We start from the raw sequence: 19,273 nt of genomic DNA on the forward strand, positions 1-19,273 counted from the left end.
CTATGATGACAAACACTATTTGCCAGGGGCTGGAGAGAGTGTTTTTCTTAAGAGTAACATTTTATGCGTGCTGAAACTGAATTCAATGGGAATACATTCCAATAACTTCTAACTGGACCTTGAAACAGGCTGACATGGTTTGTGTGCAAGGGTCCTACTGCAGGAGCTGTGTTCAGCTACAACCTCAATAGGAGAAACAAACCAGGTGCTAAGTTCTCTGTTTGTAGGTGATCCTCATAGCATAGTTGAAGGAATTCAAAGGGTGCTTGGGAACAGATAGTGTTTAAGCTAAGTGGTTGTCTGTCTGGTGCTTGGGATCTGGCATCAGTATCCTACCTCTTGTGAGTAGAGCTTAAAGCTCAGTGTGGTGTGTTCATGCTCTGGATTTTTTCAGTTCTAAAGCAGGAAATGATCAAGCACTGGCTGCTAGTTTAGTTTCCTGTTCAAAGGGGTACAGTTGAGCTGCTTTGTGTATGTTTCCATCCAACCTTTTATGCATCATATCTCATAAGTGACTCAATGACACAGAAGTGAGTTGGGTAGTCCAGTCATTTTTCTTGCTTAAAAGTTATTCAGATCCTAGTGAAAGGCAAACTTTTACATGCTTCTCTTTTGAACTAGCTGGCTTGCTCACTCTCTCCCAGGAGCACTTTCAGTTAGCATTGCTGCTTCTCAGCTGCCTGATCTCCCACTCCTGTGGCCAGTTCAGTGAGCTGATGAAGGTTAAAACTCTTCTTTCAGTTCAAGCTGGATCTGTTCCCTTGTCTGCCCCACAGCAGTCACTTGAATGCCTCCTTGTGCAAGAATAGCAGAGAGGATATCTTCCTCGAGCTAATTTTCTGTAGAGTTCCATTCTGAGTATACCCGATGGTGCTTTTTTTTATTGCCATGGTCTTTAGATCAGTTTTCAGTGAGATACTTTAAGTACCTTGCACGTGGCACTTAAAGCAAAGAAATCTCACTTGGGTAAATAACCACTGTTTTACAAAGACAACCTATCTGCAAGTAAGTAATCTCACCTATAAATATAGAAGCTGGTGTCTTTGTTCCTCTGGCAAAATGTTATACTTGACTGCTCTTTGCTAAGTTTGCTGAAGGAACTCTTTGTACTTTGGCTGCTTCCCATGAGAGTTCTGAATCACATCTTAGTTGGACTGAGTTTTAGATTTATCAGTGTTAATTCTGTGAGACCAAGCCTATATTTCTGCTGATAAACTGAGTTTTACTTGCAGCTAGTTTGCATGGGTGCTCACAGCAGTAATTCTGCAAAAATAGTGTTTTGTGAAACTGAATGCTCTATAAAAAGAAATGAGAGCAGTGTTTGTTGAGATGAGAATGAAGCATGCTAGTGAAAATGTACTTGATAAGAATCCATTCCAGTTTATGTAGGAGGGTAATTATAATGAAAGACAGCAAGTCTGAAGAGGACACTTACTAAGCAACATCTGGAAATTTAACTCACTTAGCACTGCTTTGCCTAGTTGTAACTCTTCCTGTGTATCAGTTGTGGGTTTGGTTTGTTGATCTGCATGCTTAAGCGCCACCGTATGGCTTGCTGCGTGCACAGACAGAGCTGTCTCACATCATTTGAGTAATTTTTACAGAATGGCATGGATGATGACACTTGTAGCCCTTCTGGCTTTCTTTTTCCCCACTTCCTGATGGAGTACACTCAGAGAAGCTTCATTTACCCTGAATGCAGTTTAGAGGCAGCGGACAGTGAACCCAGCAGCACTTCAAACCCACCCACATTTTGTCGTGTGAGGGGAAGGGTCCCATTTCTTGCTTGTGCTACAGGAAATTGCTTATAATGCACATTCAGTTCATGGGAGGCACTGCCTTTCCTAGCAGAAAGGATTCCCTTTTCAGGGTGTTTTAAAGGGATTTACTTGTCATGCTCCTGTAGGCTTGGCTGGTGTGTAGGAGCAACCTCAGTTGTTCATATGGTTACAGTGGACTCGGTACATGGGTGTTTCAAGCCAGAATGCCATTTTAAGTAATTGATTGGGTGGAGGGTGATGATGGCCCTCAGTGTGTAGAGGTCATTTTAGCTTGATTACTGAAATTGGATACTAAAAACGAACTGCCTGAGAATGGAGAAATGGAATACAAATTAGGACAAGGATCTAATTTAGTTTGGATGAATATAATTCAGAAGTATTTATTATGCAAGCATGTAAATTGGTGTGGAGTTTGTATATTATGCATTAGATCTGTTGCTTATTGCGAGTAAGTGAATTGAATTAAACTGAAGCAATGGTAAAAAGGGCTCAAACAACGCAAAAAGATGAGAAATTGTATGTAATTAGGGAAGAGTCTAATCTGAGTCTTGACACCAAAGTTATGAAAAGTTAAGCATGCCTGCTGTCTAGGAGTGGTACTATAACGTGACTAAATACAGAATGACCTTGAAGTGTGTTAAATATTTTGGAATCTAATGTATCCCTCTCAAATAATCATGAGTAATCAAAGTAAAATACTGTCAAAAAGTAGTTGGTAAATGCAGGATTTTTATAGAATAAAAGCATTCTAGATTTTCTTTCTAGGAGTCACTTGTGGAAGAATGTCCTGTTACTATTATCCGGGATTGCAGACAATGTTTATTCTACTTGAGCAATAGTGCTACTGGCTAAGTGTTTGAGAATGTGTTTTCTCACTGATTAGATCTAATGTTCCTTTTTTTTTTTTTTTTTTTTTTTTGCTTTAGCTAGCTGGTGTGGCGTTCCTCGCAGTTGGACTTTGGGCATGGAGTGAAAAGGTAAGGGTAGAAATGTCTGTTGCATTGTTTAGTGGCTGCTCTCTCCTGCCCCAGTAAACCAATTTCTCTCCTCATGAAGCAGTGAGGATTAAATATAGCATCAGAGCTCAGGACCATGTTCAGATGATCTAAACTGAAGTTATTTGGAGTTTCATTTTTGCCCACGATTGGGTATTAAGCTGTGTCCTTCAATGTTTAGGCCTCTTTGTAGGCTTTAAGAGTAGGGTTTAAGAGAACTAAAGATTTTAGACTTTATGAATAATCTTTGTGAATAGTGTTTATGGACTGGTTCTCTCTATGGACATGTTTTCTAAAATAAGCTTATCTCCTCACCTCCTTTTATTAGGAATGAATAGTGTTTGAAAGGAACATAAAAGTTTCATGTATATAAAAATTAGAATGCATCTCTAGGACCATAGTTCTGAAGTATTTCCATCTTAAGTCCATCTGTTATCTTTATACCCTGTGGAGTTGCAGAAGTGATTGTATGACCATGCAGAGGAACAAAATTGGGAAACATGATCCAGCCAAGTAATGCTTATTTTAGTAAGGTTTCTTTCAGCTTAACAACTTCCTCAGTCAGAGGAAGTCTGCAGGCATGTACCTGCTGAACTCTCATCTCACAAGAGAAGAGGCAGTGTAGGTGTGGAAGTGAATGGATCACCACATTGTTACAAATGTGAAAGCATGGCTTTGTGACTGCAGGCAGTAGGGAAAAATGTGACAATGACTGGAAGACTTAATCTGTGTTTTAATTAACAGAAGAGGGCAGCTGCCCTCACTGAGTTGTGCTGCTGAGTAGATACACTCTCATTACCAATGTAGTGTAACATTTCCATAGAGCACTTGTATAGAGAAACTGCCCGCATACAGTGAGGTTCTGGGATCTCTCTGCTTTTTGGAAGTTCAAGTTTTATGATAATTTTAATGCCGAGGCATTTATTCTCCTCATCGCTCCCAGTGTGTATGCATGATCCTCACAACTATATCACTGATAGATAGTAAGCAGGCTAACTCCATGCACAAATACATTTACCTTCTATTCCCTTATAAAGGGATTTTGTTTCCAGTCCTTATGGAAGGTGTTTTACGGAAGGTGTCAAACTTGTCTTCAGTTTGTATTCTCATTTTCCTAAAATTGCTTCTGTACAAACTGTTCTGTGGAGAAACGCATATGATATCTGGGGTTGGAAATGACTAGCTCCATTTGCCACATGGCCTCTATGGTATGTTAACATTAGTAATGCTTTTACTTTCAGTAAAATTGTTGACTCTGATTTTTCTTAAATTTTGCCTGAAATGTTTTTGTTGTCTGTTCAGTTTTGTAAATAAGTGCCTGGAAGCTTTTCCTGTGGCTTTAAACTTCTGAATGGCTCATGCAATCAGTAGGTTATTTTTCATGCCAGTTGTTCTGTGTGGACGCTTTCATATTAGTGCCACAAAGCCATAGTCTTTGTATGTGCCTGTGTGGATCTGTGTGTTTGCAGATAAGTCTCAGTGAACAATAGATAGGAAGTAAAAGAAAAACATTCCAGAAGCTGTGCTGCAGCCTTTGGGTAAACCCAAAGATAAACTAAAGGTGGTGGGAGAACTTTAAACATCCTGTCTCCTAGTGCAGCATGAAGTACGTTGGGTCCCTTTAACTGCTTTGTTCATTCTTTTGTCATCTTTTCCAGTATGACTACAACTCAGATTTTTTTTTCTGGACATTAGTCCTGTGTATGTCTCTGAGCTGATAATATATCAAAAGCATGGTGTTTTGTGTCAAGTCTTGAAAGTAACTTAATAAAAATAAGTTACCCACCCTGATTTGCATTACCTGTGTGCTGATGAGTCTAATACAGTAAATTTTTTGATCTAATTGACCTATTCTTATGATCTTTACATGTGCTTTGCTATTCCAAACAGTCATGTAAAAGTTGCTGCACAAAATTAAGTCTATACAATAAAAACTGGATCAATGTTCATACAGTGTCCAAGAAGTATTACAAAAATCATTAAGAGGAAATGAGTGTCACTGCAATAAACAAGTAATAAAATCAAAATTACACAGCCAAAATGTCTGAAAAAGTTTTTTTCAATAAAACCATTTCAAGAAGGACACAAAGCAATATCTGGGAAACTGGAGATGGGTCAGTTTAACTTCATTCCAGCAAATTCATGACTGATAACAAAGGGAGAGGGAGCAGTCTGCTGGAAAACAAAGCTGTTGCTTAGAGGGACTTTGTGGGCCTGGAAAAATGAGTTGAGGGGAACTTTGTGAAAGCTTATTTTTGCACTTTTAATTTTTTTTTTTTTTTACTCCACCCCAGACATGGGATTTATCTCATGCATTAGTACAGGCTGGGTGGGGGCTCACTGCCTGGAAGGCAGTTCTGTGAGGAAGAAACCTTGGGCTGCTCATCAAGTTGAGTATCAGTCAGCAGCCTGCCTTCGTATCAAAGGAGACCACATGTGTGCTGGGCTGTATTAGCACTGGTGCAGCCAGTGGCTGAGGGAGGAGACTTCCAACAGCACTTGTTACTCTGGGGACTGCAACTGAAATACCATGTCTGCTTTTGGAAAAGACCTGCCTGCTACAGGGGAGCCTACCACAACTTACTCTATTGTTATAGGTTACTTATTCTTTAGTCTTTTTAGCTGATCTCTGTGCATCTGTACACATGTAAACTGTTTAAAGGTATGCTCGTAGCTTGTGCTGTAAGTCAGTGACAGTGTGTTATGGTGACAATCAATGTCACAGAATCACAGAATTGTCTAGGTTGGAAGAGACCTCAAGATCATTGAGTCCAACCTCAGATCTAACACTAACACGTCCTCCACTAAACCACATCAGGAAGAGGTTCTTCACCAAGAGGATGGTCACACACTGGGACAGGAGTTTAAGAAGTGTTTGGACTGTGATGGGAGCCGTTGGGCTCCCAGGGCATGGTTTGCCTCACATTGCACAAGTCCCCCCCTTCAGACTCCATACAGCACACCGGCAACACATGGCGCTGAGGAGGGTGCTGAGCTATTCTCCTTGCCCTGCTGGAGGAGCCAGGGCAGGCAGCAGAGCTGTAGCTCCAGAAGGAGCGCAGTTGAAGCCCACGGAATCAGCTCCTCCTCTAAATACTCCCCGGGGCTTTGGCAGCCCAGCTGTCAGCACCTCATGCTCGCATTTCCTGACCTGGTGTGAAACAGACACTGACAGATAAAGCGTTTGTTCAAACAAACAATTTTTGCAGAGACCAGAGCTCCTGGAGTGAGTGGATGCTCCCCAGGAGCCCAGATGGTCACTGTCCAGGTGGAAAGAGGAGTCTCTGCTTCAAGCTTCCCTGCAGTGGTGTCTTCAGCTGCATGGGGTGTGCCTCCCCCAGGGGTGGTTTTACTGCGGAGAGGACATGGAGGAGCAATTCCCGACTGAGCAGCATCTTCTCCATGGGCAGCATGCTCAGCTCTGGGGCATGTGGCAAGCAGGGTGTCACTCATTCAGCTTCGCAGCCACCGAAATCATTGCTGGTGAAATCCCTCCTGCGCGTGCTTGCCACGAGGATGGTGGTCAGGTCAGGAGGTGGGTGACAGCTGTCGTTGAGGCATGGGTGGCAAAGTTGGTGCCTACCAGGATACAGACACAGAGCTGCAGATGTCTGAGGTGGAAGGTGTGCCAAGTATGCCAAGGTGTTTCCTGAAGAAGAGCATCTCTGGCACAGCGTGGCTCTGGGGCCACCTCGTGCTGCTGCGAATGCCAGCCTCTGACTACTTGAAGGTCAGGTAGGTGTCTGAGTTATCCTGCTTTGCCCCAAGCATCAGCTTGATTGAGAGGGTTTTGCTGGAGGCATTGGTCAGCATGAACTCTCAGAAGTGGGTGGTGGGCAGCATCGTTAGCTGCATCTGGGCTGACTGAGGCAAGGCCTCCCAGGCTTCTGCCACCAGCTCCTGAAACCACGCATGTGCTGTTTTCCACACATCCAAGTAGGAGCCGCAGCAGAGGGTGTCCAGGAGGTTCGGGTCCTGATTCTTCAGCTCGTGCTCAGGACAGTGGAGGAAGCACAACTTGTTGCCCAGTATCCGCTCCCATGTGCACATGCACTGCAGCTCCACATGGAGGCAGGAGTTCCTGGCCAGCCTCTCCCCTTCGGTGCCCAGCTCCAGGTGGAAGGCGCGCCCAGGTGGTGGGTTCAGGGGCACGAGCAGGCGGTAGATGGTGTCACGCTCAGTGGGACCAGAGACGCTGCCCACCCCAATGGGTGGCTGCAGCCATGGCATGAACTTGTTCCTGGGGAGGCCCTGGCAGGCGGCGAGAAGGTTGTCCACCAATTCCTCCACAACCTTGCCCGTTCCTTCCAGGTCCCTCACTGGCCACTGCAGGTACTCGTTGACAAATCTGTGGGCATCCAGAATGTCATTGGGGTCTTCCTCAGAGTTGTCATAGTCCTTCTTTCCGGAGATGCCTTTCTTGGTTCTGCTGCGTAGCTCACGGCACAATTTCATGAGCATGCAGCGGAACACAAAGAACTGGACGAGCTCTCCCGTCAGGACCCAGAACTGCCAGTGCTGCAGCACAGACAGGAGCAGGGTTCCCACACACGCCCAGCCGTGCTCCTGGTCCCTCTGCTTGATTTCCAGCAACAGCTGCATCATGCGAGCCTGCAGCTACTCTGCACGTTGCTGCATGCATGTATTTGTAGCCTCATCCAGTTTGTCGCTGACATTCTGTGGGCTCTGAATTAAGCCCAGGAACGTCAAAGCGAATAAGATTGCTGAAACCATGGTCTGAAAGAGTTCAGAGAGAAGGGGGTCAGTGGGGCTGGGTGGGAGCTGGCTGGTGGCCAAGGAAGCTGGGGCAGGAGCCGCAGACCCCTGGGGTTGGGTAGGAGAGGGGGTGAGGGAGCTGGGCGGCAGCAGGGACTGCGGCCAGAGCTGGTGGTGACAGCCACAAGCCCTGCCCTGAGCGGCTGGGCCCTCGCTGCAGGCTTAGCAGCCCATTCCAATGCCTCACAACCCTCTCAGTAAAGAAGTTCTTCCTAATATCCAACCTAAAACACCCCTGGTGCAACTTTAGCCTGTTCCCCCTTGTCCTGTCACCAGGCACATGGGAGAACAGACCAACCCCCACCTCGCTACAGCCTCCTTTAATGTACTTGCAAAGAGCGATAAGGTCACCCCTGAGCCTCCTCTTCTTCAGGCTGAACAAGCCCAGCTCCCTCAGCCGCTCCTCGTAGGACTTGTTCTCCAGGCCCCTCACCAGCTTTGTCGCCCTTCTCTGCACCCGCTCAAGCACCTCGATGTCCTTCTTGTAGCGAGGGGCCCAAAACTTGAACGCAGTACTCGAGGTGCGGCCTCACCAGAGCCGAGTACAGGGGGATGATCACTTCCCCAGCCCTGCTGGCCACACTGCTGCTTATGCAAGCCAGGATGCCATTGGCCTTCTTGGCCACCTGAGCACACTGCTGGCTCATATTCAGCCAACTATGTAAGTCCAACTAATGTAAGTGTAAGAAAAATCAACTGTCCTTGTTGGATGTTTTCGTAACTTCTGTACTAATGTACCTCAAGACTGTAACTGTAAGTTTTTTCAAGGCAATTAGTATTTGCCCTCTGTTACTGATGTATTTCAATTGAGGTGGAGGTATAGTGCTTATAAACATGAAAAGAAATGGAAAATAAAGCACGTACAATTGAACTCCTAAGTCACTGTTAAAAATGACTGAGAAGAAGATTTAAAGACTTTTATTTCTTGATTTTCTTGACACTGACCTCAGTAAGTGGGCTTTATTTCTATATGCCTCATTTTCCTGTCCCTTTTGAGTTGCACACATTTAGAATCTGCACTGCATGAGGAAAGAACCTGTAAGAAATCTAGATGTTATTGGGAAGGGTGGCCTGTGCTGCAAAGGGATTTATAAATACCAGTTTTTGCAACCTCTTGCTTGTTGCACTAGTACCAGATGTCACTTCCAATGAAACCTGATGTGTCATTGTTTAATATACAAAACTCAGCCCTGGAATTTCTTTGGAAAAAAGGCAATTCAGCTCTACTTCCGATGTTTTATTTCAAGTAAATCAAGGTAGGAATAACAGCCTTGTGGTCGGGGAAGAAGGGGAGGCTGAATTACTGCTTATTGAAAGAATTTACTTTTTCCTTGAAAGTAAATAATTCCACAAGTTCAGTTCTTTGGCCTGTGATATCAGTGATATCTTGAAATCCTGATTGTTGGTGGGGAGAGAAGGGAAAGTCAGATGGCACAGGCAGAAACGTCCTTGGAGACATGAGTGAGATAAGATAGTGTCTTTGAATTTTTGAAAAAAATTGTTTTTGGAAAATCCTTGAACTAAAAATCCTTGAATTAATTTTCTTGTTGACTTCCTTCCTTTGGGATTTTTTACTTAACATCTTTTGTTAGCATCCCTACGCCCTCCCCACTCTTTTGAAAAGAGACTGTTGTAAACATCAAATGTGAATATGAGGACTTGTGAACCAATGTTCTGAGGGTGAATAATAGAACCCAGTTCCTGCCTCCTTTTCTTCATAACATCCTTTGATCAGAGGAAGTTTTCCTACAAAAGATGTTGCTTGAACAAGTGAGATTGTCTGAGAAAAGCTTGAGTTTGGGTGTGGGAAGGAGATAACTGGAAATGGCTGTGAAATTTTCAGCATCCTATTCATGTTCACGTGACTAGTTTCATAGCTTGTTTCATAGCATGTGCACTGAATTCATCTTGGTATCTTCCCTGTTTGCAGCGTCTGAGATGAGGGTTTTTGAGGCCAGAGTTTGATTAGGCAGCACTCCGATTTACCCACTAGACTAAGTGTGATAGCTAGCTTTGAGGTCTCTGTTTGTAAGGATGACAATGCCACTGATGACACTGACTAGAAACGCCTTTGCTTCCCAGAACTTTTTGAATATTGGGAAATCTATAAACCATAACCAATTCTTAATAGGATACTTCAACTCAGTCACCAGCCTGTGGCAAGGCATTCCTGAATTCTACTGTTTAATTACTTTTTTTGTTCCTTCAGTCAGTTTTGATTTAAAAACGAACAAAAAGCAAAGCAAAACACAAACACCAGGCCCCTATTGTCTTGCTGTCACTAAATTAACAGCTCTAATAAGATCTGTTGTAAACCACACTATGAAAGAAGACAAACTCCTGTTTGTCTCTAGAGTACTGCTAACCAGTGTCTTTTCATCAGCTGAAGTTTTTCTCCATGTGAACATTTTCGCTTAAGGTTTTATTATACAATAAATCCAATACAGTATTTTTGTTAGGTAAATACGTAATTGTAAAGTGATACGAATTTTTCCAAGGTATTTTCTTGGATTGAATATTCTTTGGTTGAATATTCTTTTCTTAGGTTGAATATTCTTTGCGCTTAACTCTAGCACAAGTACCTGAGTAGCAAAATAAACATGTACATTCTCTTGACAGAATTAGACTGCTTGTATAAGTTGTAAACCTTAAGGAGCTTATTTTATACCTTTCTCTTGTATCAAATGCAATTACCTTGAGAATATACTTTAAAAAACAAACAGTAAACATGTAATGGCATCTTTTGTTATGTCAGTTTTAATAATTTTTCCGTTTTCAAGGGAAATATTTCCTCCTTGAAATAATCAGTCTGTTGCTGGGTCTGAGAGGAGCATTAAGACCACATCAGGGCTGCTTGGATGTTGCTATGGATTATTCTTGTTAACTTCAGCAGTTTCAGCTGTTTGTCCCTTCTGTTTTTTTGGGGATTTGCACGCTATTCTTGCACATTACCTGGAAGTCTTGTGTTATATGTATTTGATGGGATTGTAACAGTATCTGGTGCATAAATTAATTTTGGGAAGGTGACTGCTTCATTGTATTAGCATTACATTTACATAGACTCAGAAATTCTGTCCCAATATCTGGGTGGACAGGCTTAATAGGTAAGATTGCTATACAGATAAGAGGCATTTCCAGATAGTTAAGAAAAAATAAAACATTGCTGTTAAATTAGGTATATTGCAAGTGTCCTGTTGGAAAAGGGTAACTTCTGTTGTTGTGAGGATTTTATTTGTGGTGAGAAAGGAATGCTTAAACTATCTTTCTGTTTTTTTGTTTTTTTTTTGGGGGGGGGAAGGCTTTGGAGAAGCACTTGAAAGACTTCTCAGTATTAACTAAAATGGTGAGAAGAAGAAATCTGTTTCATGTGAAAACTAAATCAAAATCCTATTTCTCTTCCTTACATCACCCATATCCTTCTTTGTGGTTAGTGTTCTCTCTCCCTTTCTGCCGCCTAAACATCAGGATTGGAAAGATTTTTTTTTAATGACTTTGGTCTTCTCATCAAGGCATTTCAAATTAATGTAAATCATTGGTCCTTTTGCCTTGAAACTAGGTGAATACTCAGTGATAGTACTGAGCTTTTGGCACCATCTTGTGGAAGCTTGTTTGGCAGATAGACCTAGGAGAATGTAATCTGAAAAGTTTAGATTGTACTTATTAAAAGAATTAATATCTTTCACTTCTTGTTAATACTTCCTTTGCTGGTGTGAAGAAAACTGGTATCAATAATGCTTCTGTGACCAAACTTGTCTGAGTGGGTTACTGTTTGGAAGCTCAAGGATTTGCAACCAGTTCATTTGGAATCATGTAAAAATCGTGGCAATTCAGAAGGATTGTTAAATGAAAAATGTACATAGTGGTCATCTTTCTGTTATCCTGTTTTTCTCTTTCAGGGTGTGTTGTCTGATCTAACAAAAGTGACCGGTCTTCATGGTCTGGACCCAGTGGTGCTTGTCTTAGTGGTGGGAATAGTGATGTTTACTTTGGGATTTGCTGGTTGTGTAGGAGCACTGAGAGAAAACATCTGCCTTCTGAAGTTTGTAAGTATCACCACTATATGAGGGAATTATTACGTATGTGAAAGTAGGAAATGATGGGTGAAGAACCCGGGGGACAAATGAAAATTAATTTAGAGCATTTGGTTTGTGACAACATGTGGTGAACTTACTGCCCTGACAAGCATCTGTGATGAATGAATGGTATTAAAAGCAGTGTAGGTTTAAACCTAATTATTTCCTCCCTGCTTCTGGAATATGTTCCTTGCTTTTCTCATCCAGCTATTGCAGCGATGTTTTTAGAGTATGTATTTCAGAATCTAACATTGGATATATAGCATCACAAAATATGATGTGCTGGAACATAGCTGGGAGTTACTGAAACGAGATCATATTGTGGCTTGGGGAGAACAAAATCCCTTAAAAGCTTAATCTCTTCTAAATATTTAGTGGACAAAAAAACTTGGGAACTTGAGTGACTACTGTGAAATCTCTTAAGCATTTGTTTTTGTATTGAGGTTTTCTTGCTTTAGATTTAGAAACAGTTAAGCTGGAAAAAAAAATACATAACAATGGGAACTGTCCAAGAAGCAGTGGAGTTGGAATGGGGATGTATTCAAAAGAGTTATTCTCTAATTTGTGACTTTTTTCTTTCACAGTTTTGTGGAACAATTGTGTTTATATTTCTGTTGGAGCTGGCAGTAGCAGTTCTGGCTGTCTTGTTCCAGGACTGGGTGAGGGACAGAGTCAAGGAGTTCTTTGAGAATAACATTAAGTCCTACCGAGATGATATTGACCTCCAGAACCTCATTGATTCACTACAGAAAATAGTAAGTTCATATCCTGTCACTTTTCCTGTGTGTTCTAAGAGAATATGTAGATATGGCAGTCTTCCTCTTTGTGTTCTACGGCATTGCAAGTAGTTTCTACAGATCTATAAAACCCTGTAGATAGTAGTGCCATGTGACAGAAGTGCAGTTTTGCTGTTTCTGTATTGAAAGCATCAGAGAGGCAGGACTGCTGAGATGCAGTGGCCTTCTAAGTGCATGTGTGGGAACTTACCAAGCATCCACCTGCCTTTTGACCTTGACTTTTGTTCCCCTGTTCTGGTCAGTGTTGCACCAGGTAAAGTAAAAACTGAGCAACAAAAACTGCTCATCCTGGAAAAGTTGTGCAGTGGAACTATGGACTAGATTGTCTGCGCTCTTGTTTTAGGAGGCACTGCAGTCTTGTTCAGGGATATAGTAAGAGGGTCTTTTGTTTTCTGAGAAGCACCTCAGCTTGAAGCAAAAGAGGATTTTTCTGAACTGGGAGAAGCTAGTACATGCAGTCAAGGAAGATTGAAACAGTTTTATGCCCTCGTAGTCCTAAAACACACAGTTACTGAAAGACAATGATATATACCAGGAGATAGCAAGGCCTGTGCTGGTAAGGGCCTGGTGGCTTTCAGTCAGTTAGCTGCTTTTTACAGTCTTCCTCAAGAAACAACCAGTGAGGGCAATTCTTCTGATTATATTTATTTATTTATTTGTATCTATATATGTGGACAGAAACAAAATACATATGTGAGTACTTTATAAAGAGGTAAAAAGGTTGATTATTATATATATTTTTTCCCTTTTAAAAAGGTTGTTTTTGTCCTTTTTCTTTTTTTTTATAGAAGATCATGTTTAAATATGTGCTCACAGCTTTGTTTGATAGCAAATCCTGTTTTTAGACTGGATGTCAGTTTGAACAGTTGTATATTGCCAGCAGCTTTATTTACCCTGTTAATTCACTCGTGTGCATTAATATTGTACATGAAACTATCCTCTTACTAAGCTGCCTGGGTGGCTTTCAGTGCTGTTTGCTTTAAGGCCAAGGGCACCAGAGGTGATCCTGGCCACTTTAAACACCAGTAACTGTCTCAATTTTGTCTACGCTGTTGTTACTCTTTCTGTTTTTCTAGTTAGTTTCATTGCAGTCTCCCAGGGAAATGTGCTAAGCTGATTTACATTTGAACTTCAGTTAAGTACTTTTCAATTAAACTAAAAGGCTGAACTTTTTAAAGGGAGTATACTAGCCTTGTTAATGATCAAAGAAACCTGAAAAAACAAAGATCAGAATCTCTGAATCAGCCTGTCATTGATTTGTACCTGAAAGTACTGAGGAAAAGGTATGCAGCACTGATCAGTAAGTGTAGCTCTGCAAGGGCTGAATGATAAAGTGCACCAGTATATTTAAGTGCCTCAGTGAAATCCATTTTCTAGGGAGTTTCATGGGTATGTTGGAACCCAGAGAGCTTTCTGTAGGCTGCTCCTTACTCTGACTAATTACCGTACTTTCAGGCCTGTAAGTGTCCTCATAGCCTTTGTCTTACTAAGGTAGATCAGCATGTGTAGTGGTTACATGGCCTTTTAGTGGTGGAGATGAGTGAGGGAGGAGGGACTAGAAAGATAAAAATTAACCCATTCGTTATCTTCACTATAAACACATGTGACTTAGCATCGTTTTTTCAATCCTGACTATTCTGTTCAACTCCTTTTTGTCATATTTCCTTTGAAAAGTAGGTGCACGCAGTTCTGCTCTGTTCACATCTGTGTCTGTCACCACTTGGTAACTTCTGAATCCATGTACTGACTCACTCAAGTTTTGGCAGTCACACAGAAAGGTCAATACAGGTTATGTGATGATGAGCAGTGGGCAGAGAAGAGATGTTAGAGATACTAGTGATGTCCTAAGAAAGGAGGGAATTTCATGAGGTACCGGGAAAATGTTTGATATAACATATTAAGTATACATTATGGTGAAAGATTTACACCCTTAAGTAACCAGGCTGGTAAACTGCAAAGCGTAACTTAATGAGAAACTAACTTTCATCAGTTTCAGGAATTAAAAATTCTTTGAAATATTTGGATTCCCTAACCTGTAATTATGGTAATTACAATACACTCTTTGGGTTAAGAAACTTGTGTGAAACAATTCTAGAGCTGACTGACCTTTGAACTAACAATGTGTCGGTTAATTTGGATATGAAAATCTTCTCATTTAAAGGAAAGCAAGTATTCATGAATATTTTGATCTCTTTCAGAGTAAACAAGAAGGAGAAAATTTGTTGATTTATGAAGATTTAAGGGTCAAATCACATATTTAGTGAAACTTTTCTATAACTTTCAGTTTTGGTTGATGTGGAAGTAGTGAGAACAAGGCATCCATGTAACCTATGTTGTTGCACTGTTTATGGATGTACACAGATTTGCATTGGGTAATTACATTTAAAGTGACAATTTTTATGATAATTTCTCATTGCGTTGACATGTATTTCCAAGAGCATTATGCGAAATGCATTTCTTTAATTTCATAGAGCCACAGTATTGATTTTTTTTTTTTTTTTTTTTCTTTTTACTCTGGTGTTGCTATTGATTCCTTGCAGCCTTAGGAAAGAGGTGATGATGACCAAATATCATTCCAGAGAGCTGTTCAGTGGATGAATTGTCTATAAAATGTCCCCAAGTGTTAAGTATTTGTTTATCTGTTGCAGAACCACTGCTGCGGTGCCCAAGGTCCAGATGACTGGGACTTCAACATATACTTTAATTGCAGTAGTGAAAGCAAAAGTCGTGAGAAGTGTGGTGTTCCATTTTCCTGTTGTATACCTGATCCTGCTGTAAGTTGTTTTCCTGGGTTTGTATTTGTATTTGTATATGTTTGTATATACAACAGCTTTGTATTGCTGCTGTTGAAGAGTTATGAAAGGAAGTGCTTCCTGAATACAGTGTGTGCCTAGGGCTTTAAGAGGACTTTTAAATGATCAAAAATTACTATCTTGATAGCCAAATTTCTTTGTTTCTCTTCCATCGTTTTTAGAGTCTAAATGTGGCAACCCATTACACAACTGAAAATGTATTGTCTGTCACCAGGAATTCAGAAGCTATTTTTGTATGGCTTAAATCTGCAATCATTGGCTGTTGATACTGTTTTATTCCACATGCCTTGAATTCTTAAGCGTGTTATCTATGGTCTAAGCAGTATGCTTGCCCTGGTTAGAATTACTGTACAGCACCCATTTGCCAGACAAGTAGGAGTAACTCCATTTGCTGATGACTTTAGTTATCAGCAATTAGTGAAGTGCTGATGCACAAACTCAGTTTAAAGTATTTGAGTCAATTCTTTGGTTTTGGCAAGATTCAGGTACTCATTGGTTGGATTGGCTTATTAAACTCTGGGAACCTGACCCTTGCAGTAGAAGCAAAAATAGGGAGGTATGTGCTAATGGATGCAAAATGCTTTGTATGGATGTAATAGATGAAAAATGCTTTGTAGAATTTGTAGCTCAGAAGGTCGATCCAGCAATCCTCATGCAGCAGATAACTATTGGTAGGTTATGCTAAGGCTTTTGATTTCCTTGGAAATAACCCAAGGAAAAAATTTGTTTGGAATATATTCCAAGTTCAGATTCCCCAGTAATTTTTTTAATGTAATTTAGAGCAGTGCTATTTCACTGCCATTTTTCTGTTGGTGGTGCTGTATTTAAGGAGACATAGGTGTCTTCAAATCTTTTTAATCTGAGGTTCTACTGCTAGCATTTTAATATAACTCACTATGTGTAATACAAAATATTCTATAATTGTATAGTAAATAGGTTTTCATAACTCTAATACAAAAGAGAAATAAAAATGTCTTTAAAGGAATGTATTTGCATTTTATGAGCTTAATGCTGCTAGGTTGTGTGTGGTTGGGATCTGGAAGGTGTTTATTGTGTTTCTGTTTGAAATTTACAAGAGGAACATTTTGTTATCTTCAGTAGTTTTATGTTGGAGCTGGGTTATGTGAGACTTTGATTTATCAACCGTAAGGGAGGTCAAGTAGCTTGCAGCTATCTGTTACTTGTATTGACTGATCAGGATAGCACTGTGAAATGAAGGAGTTGTAAGACACGTTCCTCCACTGCAGGTGTAAATAAATCAGTGTAATACCTTTATTCTTATCTCAATGTTTAGGCGTTATGTGAAATAGATAAAATGAATTTGATCTTGGAAATGCAGATGTCTTATCTGAAGGCTGTCAGTATAGTTGTTAATGCTTTGTTTTGAATAGTCGTTGCTGGATGAAAGCCAAGAAACAGGAGAAGCTGGGATTTTTTGCAGAGGATGTTTTCTGCTAATATATACTTTGCTGTTATACTTCCCTGGTGTTCTGCTAATGCTTTTTTGTTGTTGTTGCTGTTTTATTTATTTATTTATTTATTTATTTATTTATTTATTTATTTTTTTTACTAAAATGCTTTTTTAAATGGCTGGTTTTGACAGTTCTGATTCTTTTGTGAATTTAAAAGACAGGAAACTGATGTGACAAGAAGAAAGTATAATTCCACTGATATTTTTAATCTTTATTTTGCAGCAAAAAGTTGTGAATACACAGTGTGGCTATGATGTCAGAAAGAAGGTAAGGTGCTGGAGTCTTGCTGTTTTGCTGTTCTATGTCTGCATGGACAAAATAATGAAAACTGTGGAATCACTGATATATGTCGGTTCAGAATTCTGTGAGCTTATCAGCTGTGCTACATCCTGCTACAAGTAGAGTGTGGTAGAGATTTTGTTTTGTACTGTGGAAAGGTGGAAAAAATAAAAAGTCTGCTTCAAAAAGGGGTAAGACCTGCATTTCAAATGTCTCAGGTATTAGTTCTAATTCTGAATCGTGTTCTCTACTAATTCTAAAGTATTCTAATAGTAGGATTTTCAGGAAGTTACTAATATGAATGTCCTGACATCCCTTAAATTAATTTGGGCATATGTATTTCTGTATTTCATGTATTTCTGGAATCTGGTTAAAAACATTACTGTGTAAATAACCAATCATAAGTTTTACTATATCCCTTCACGTGACTGAGAGTTGTTACAATAAACTTGAGCAGAAAAGTGATGTTCTTGAATTCTTCTCTTTCAGAGCAAGAGTCAATGGGATGATCAGATTTTCATAAAAGGCTGTATTCTTGCTCTGGAAGCTTGGTTGCCACGAAATATCTACATTGTTGCAGGTGTCTTCATAGCTATCTCACTGCTGCAGGTTAGTTTTTTTATTGTTTTTTTCCCTTAAGTTTCAAGTTACCCACTGAGGGTAAAAGTAATTACGGTGGGAGGCAGTAAATATTTTGACGTTGTGGATGTTTTTAGGTATGATAACAATATTGCAAAAAAAAAAGGGGGGGGGGGGGAATTTTATAGTGGTGGGGTCTTAATGTAAAATTTCGAGATCAATTATTTCCTTCAGGCAAAATTACTTCTCAAAGAAATGAAGGCCACTGTACTGTATTGTAAATATATCATATTTTTATATTATCACAGAATCATTTAGGTTGGAAGAGACCTCCAAGATTCTGAAACATTATAATGATATTTTATTGTATATTAACATGGCAACATGCTATTATTTTTATATAAAAAATTATATGCATCTCTCACATTTTAATATATCATGAGGGACAGGAGATCTTCTGGTAATGTACTCCAGTAGATCCTAACTTCTGTCTTCTAGTGCAAATACAAAAGACTGAAATCCAATTCTATGTTTCATGCTAAGAATGCTATTCTGAATACTGTAGCATACAGCACAAAAATCTCAAGAGTAGAAGAGAAGGGAAGCTGTTGAACAGGTTGCAGATGTGATATTAGCAGCAGTAGATGGAGTTGCTGAAACTTCTTGCAGTACCTCTTCTGCTCTTGGTATGTCAAGGAAAATGAACTGAAATCCTCAGTAAAACATATTGAATGAAAATTCTTTCAAAGTGGATCCTGCTTTCATTGTGGCAGTTGTGTATACTCGCCTAAGTTGCTTTCACGTGGTACTGCTTTATTTCAGTGGGAAATAAGAGTTGTAAATCTGCTACAAAATCTTTTCCATTTAACTGAAAATATGTTGAACATAGTGCTGGTAAAATACCTTTTTCCAGCCATGGCAATACTGCCCTCTGTTGCTTTTTTGATAGTTTATCAGTATCTATCAGTAGTGCTTCTAGTGCTTTCATAGATAGATGCTGCCCTGAGAATAACACATTCAGTTAGGAGGAGAGGAGGTTCAGGATAGAAAATCTAAACTTTTGACAGTGTTGAGAGTCACTTGATATTGTTGTTCCTATTTGTGTCCTGAGTCTCTCTGACACCCTTTTTGTATTTCAGGATTATTTTCAAATTTAGTTTTATCTTGTGCATTAAGCTTTTTCATGGTGGGACTGGGAGTGAGACACATTGTCTCTTTCTAAAACAAATCTTCTGGCTTTTCCAGAACTTCACAGTATTTTATTTTTTTCCTAATAGTGTTTTAGGAAGTATACCAAGTTATGAATTTATTTTCAATTTGTGAAGGAAAATTTCCCAGAGAACTTGAGTGAATGTTACAATTTCAAAGTTGTTAGGTATCTCAGAAGGATCTGGGACTTCTCTAACTGTTGTTTCTGGCATGGAATATACAATTGTGAAAATGAAATTCTTAAGTATTTTAAATATATATATAAATAAATAGTAACTTGGCTTAACCAAAGTTATGGAATGAATTAAAATGCTTCAGACTTGTAATTTTAGCAGTATGTGTGAGTGCTATAAGTAAACTTGGCAAAATGGATTTCTTCCATCTTTAGGATATCTAGAAGTCTGATACTATTTTGCATGTTCCTGAAGTGTCACATGAAAACATGTTTTTCTCATCAGTTGTACTTTGTGCTAGATTCTGCTGTTTTTACTACTGTGTA

At 40.0% G+C, this 19,273-nt stretch overlaps 1 protein-coding gene across 5 annotated transcripts in view; it reads left to right on the forward strand.

The window, feature by feature from the left end:
• The window catches only part of TSPAN14 (tetraspanin 14), a 42,706-nt gene that overhangs the window by 19,364 nt on the left and 4,069 nt on the right, over positions 1-19,273 (forward strand). For all 5 annotated transcript variants that reach the window (XR_014317934.1, XM_082765071.1, XM_082765070.1 and 2 more), the window contains exons 3-8: positions 2,708-2,758; positions 11,449-11,595; positions 12,210-12,380; positions 15,071-15,196; positions 16,930-16,974; positions 17,476-17,595. Coding sequence is in view for 4 of the 5 variants with exons in the window: in XM_082765071.1 (XP_082621197.1) it covers positions 2,708-2,758; positions 11,449-11,595; positions 12,210-12,380; positions 15,071-15,196; positions 16,930-16,974; positions 17,476-17,595 (660 nt within the window). In the remaining variant the exon portion in view is untranslated. The remainder of the gene's footprint in view (positions 1-2,707; positions 2,759-11,448; positions 11,596-12,209; positions 12,381-15,070; positions 15,197-16,929; positions 16,975-17,475; positions 17,596-19,273) is intronic.

Source organism: Aythya marila (genome assembly GCF_965140915.1).
Source record: "Aythya marila genome assembly, chromosome: 7".
In the NCBI taxonomy this organism is placed as follows: domain Eukaryota; kingdom Metazoa; phylum Chordata; class Aves; order Anseriformes; family Anatidae; genus Aythya; species Aythya marila.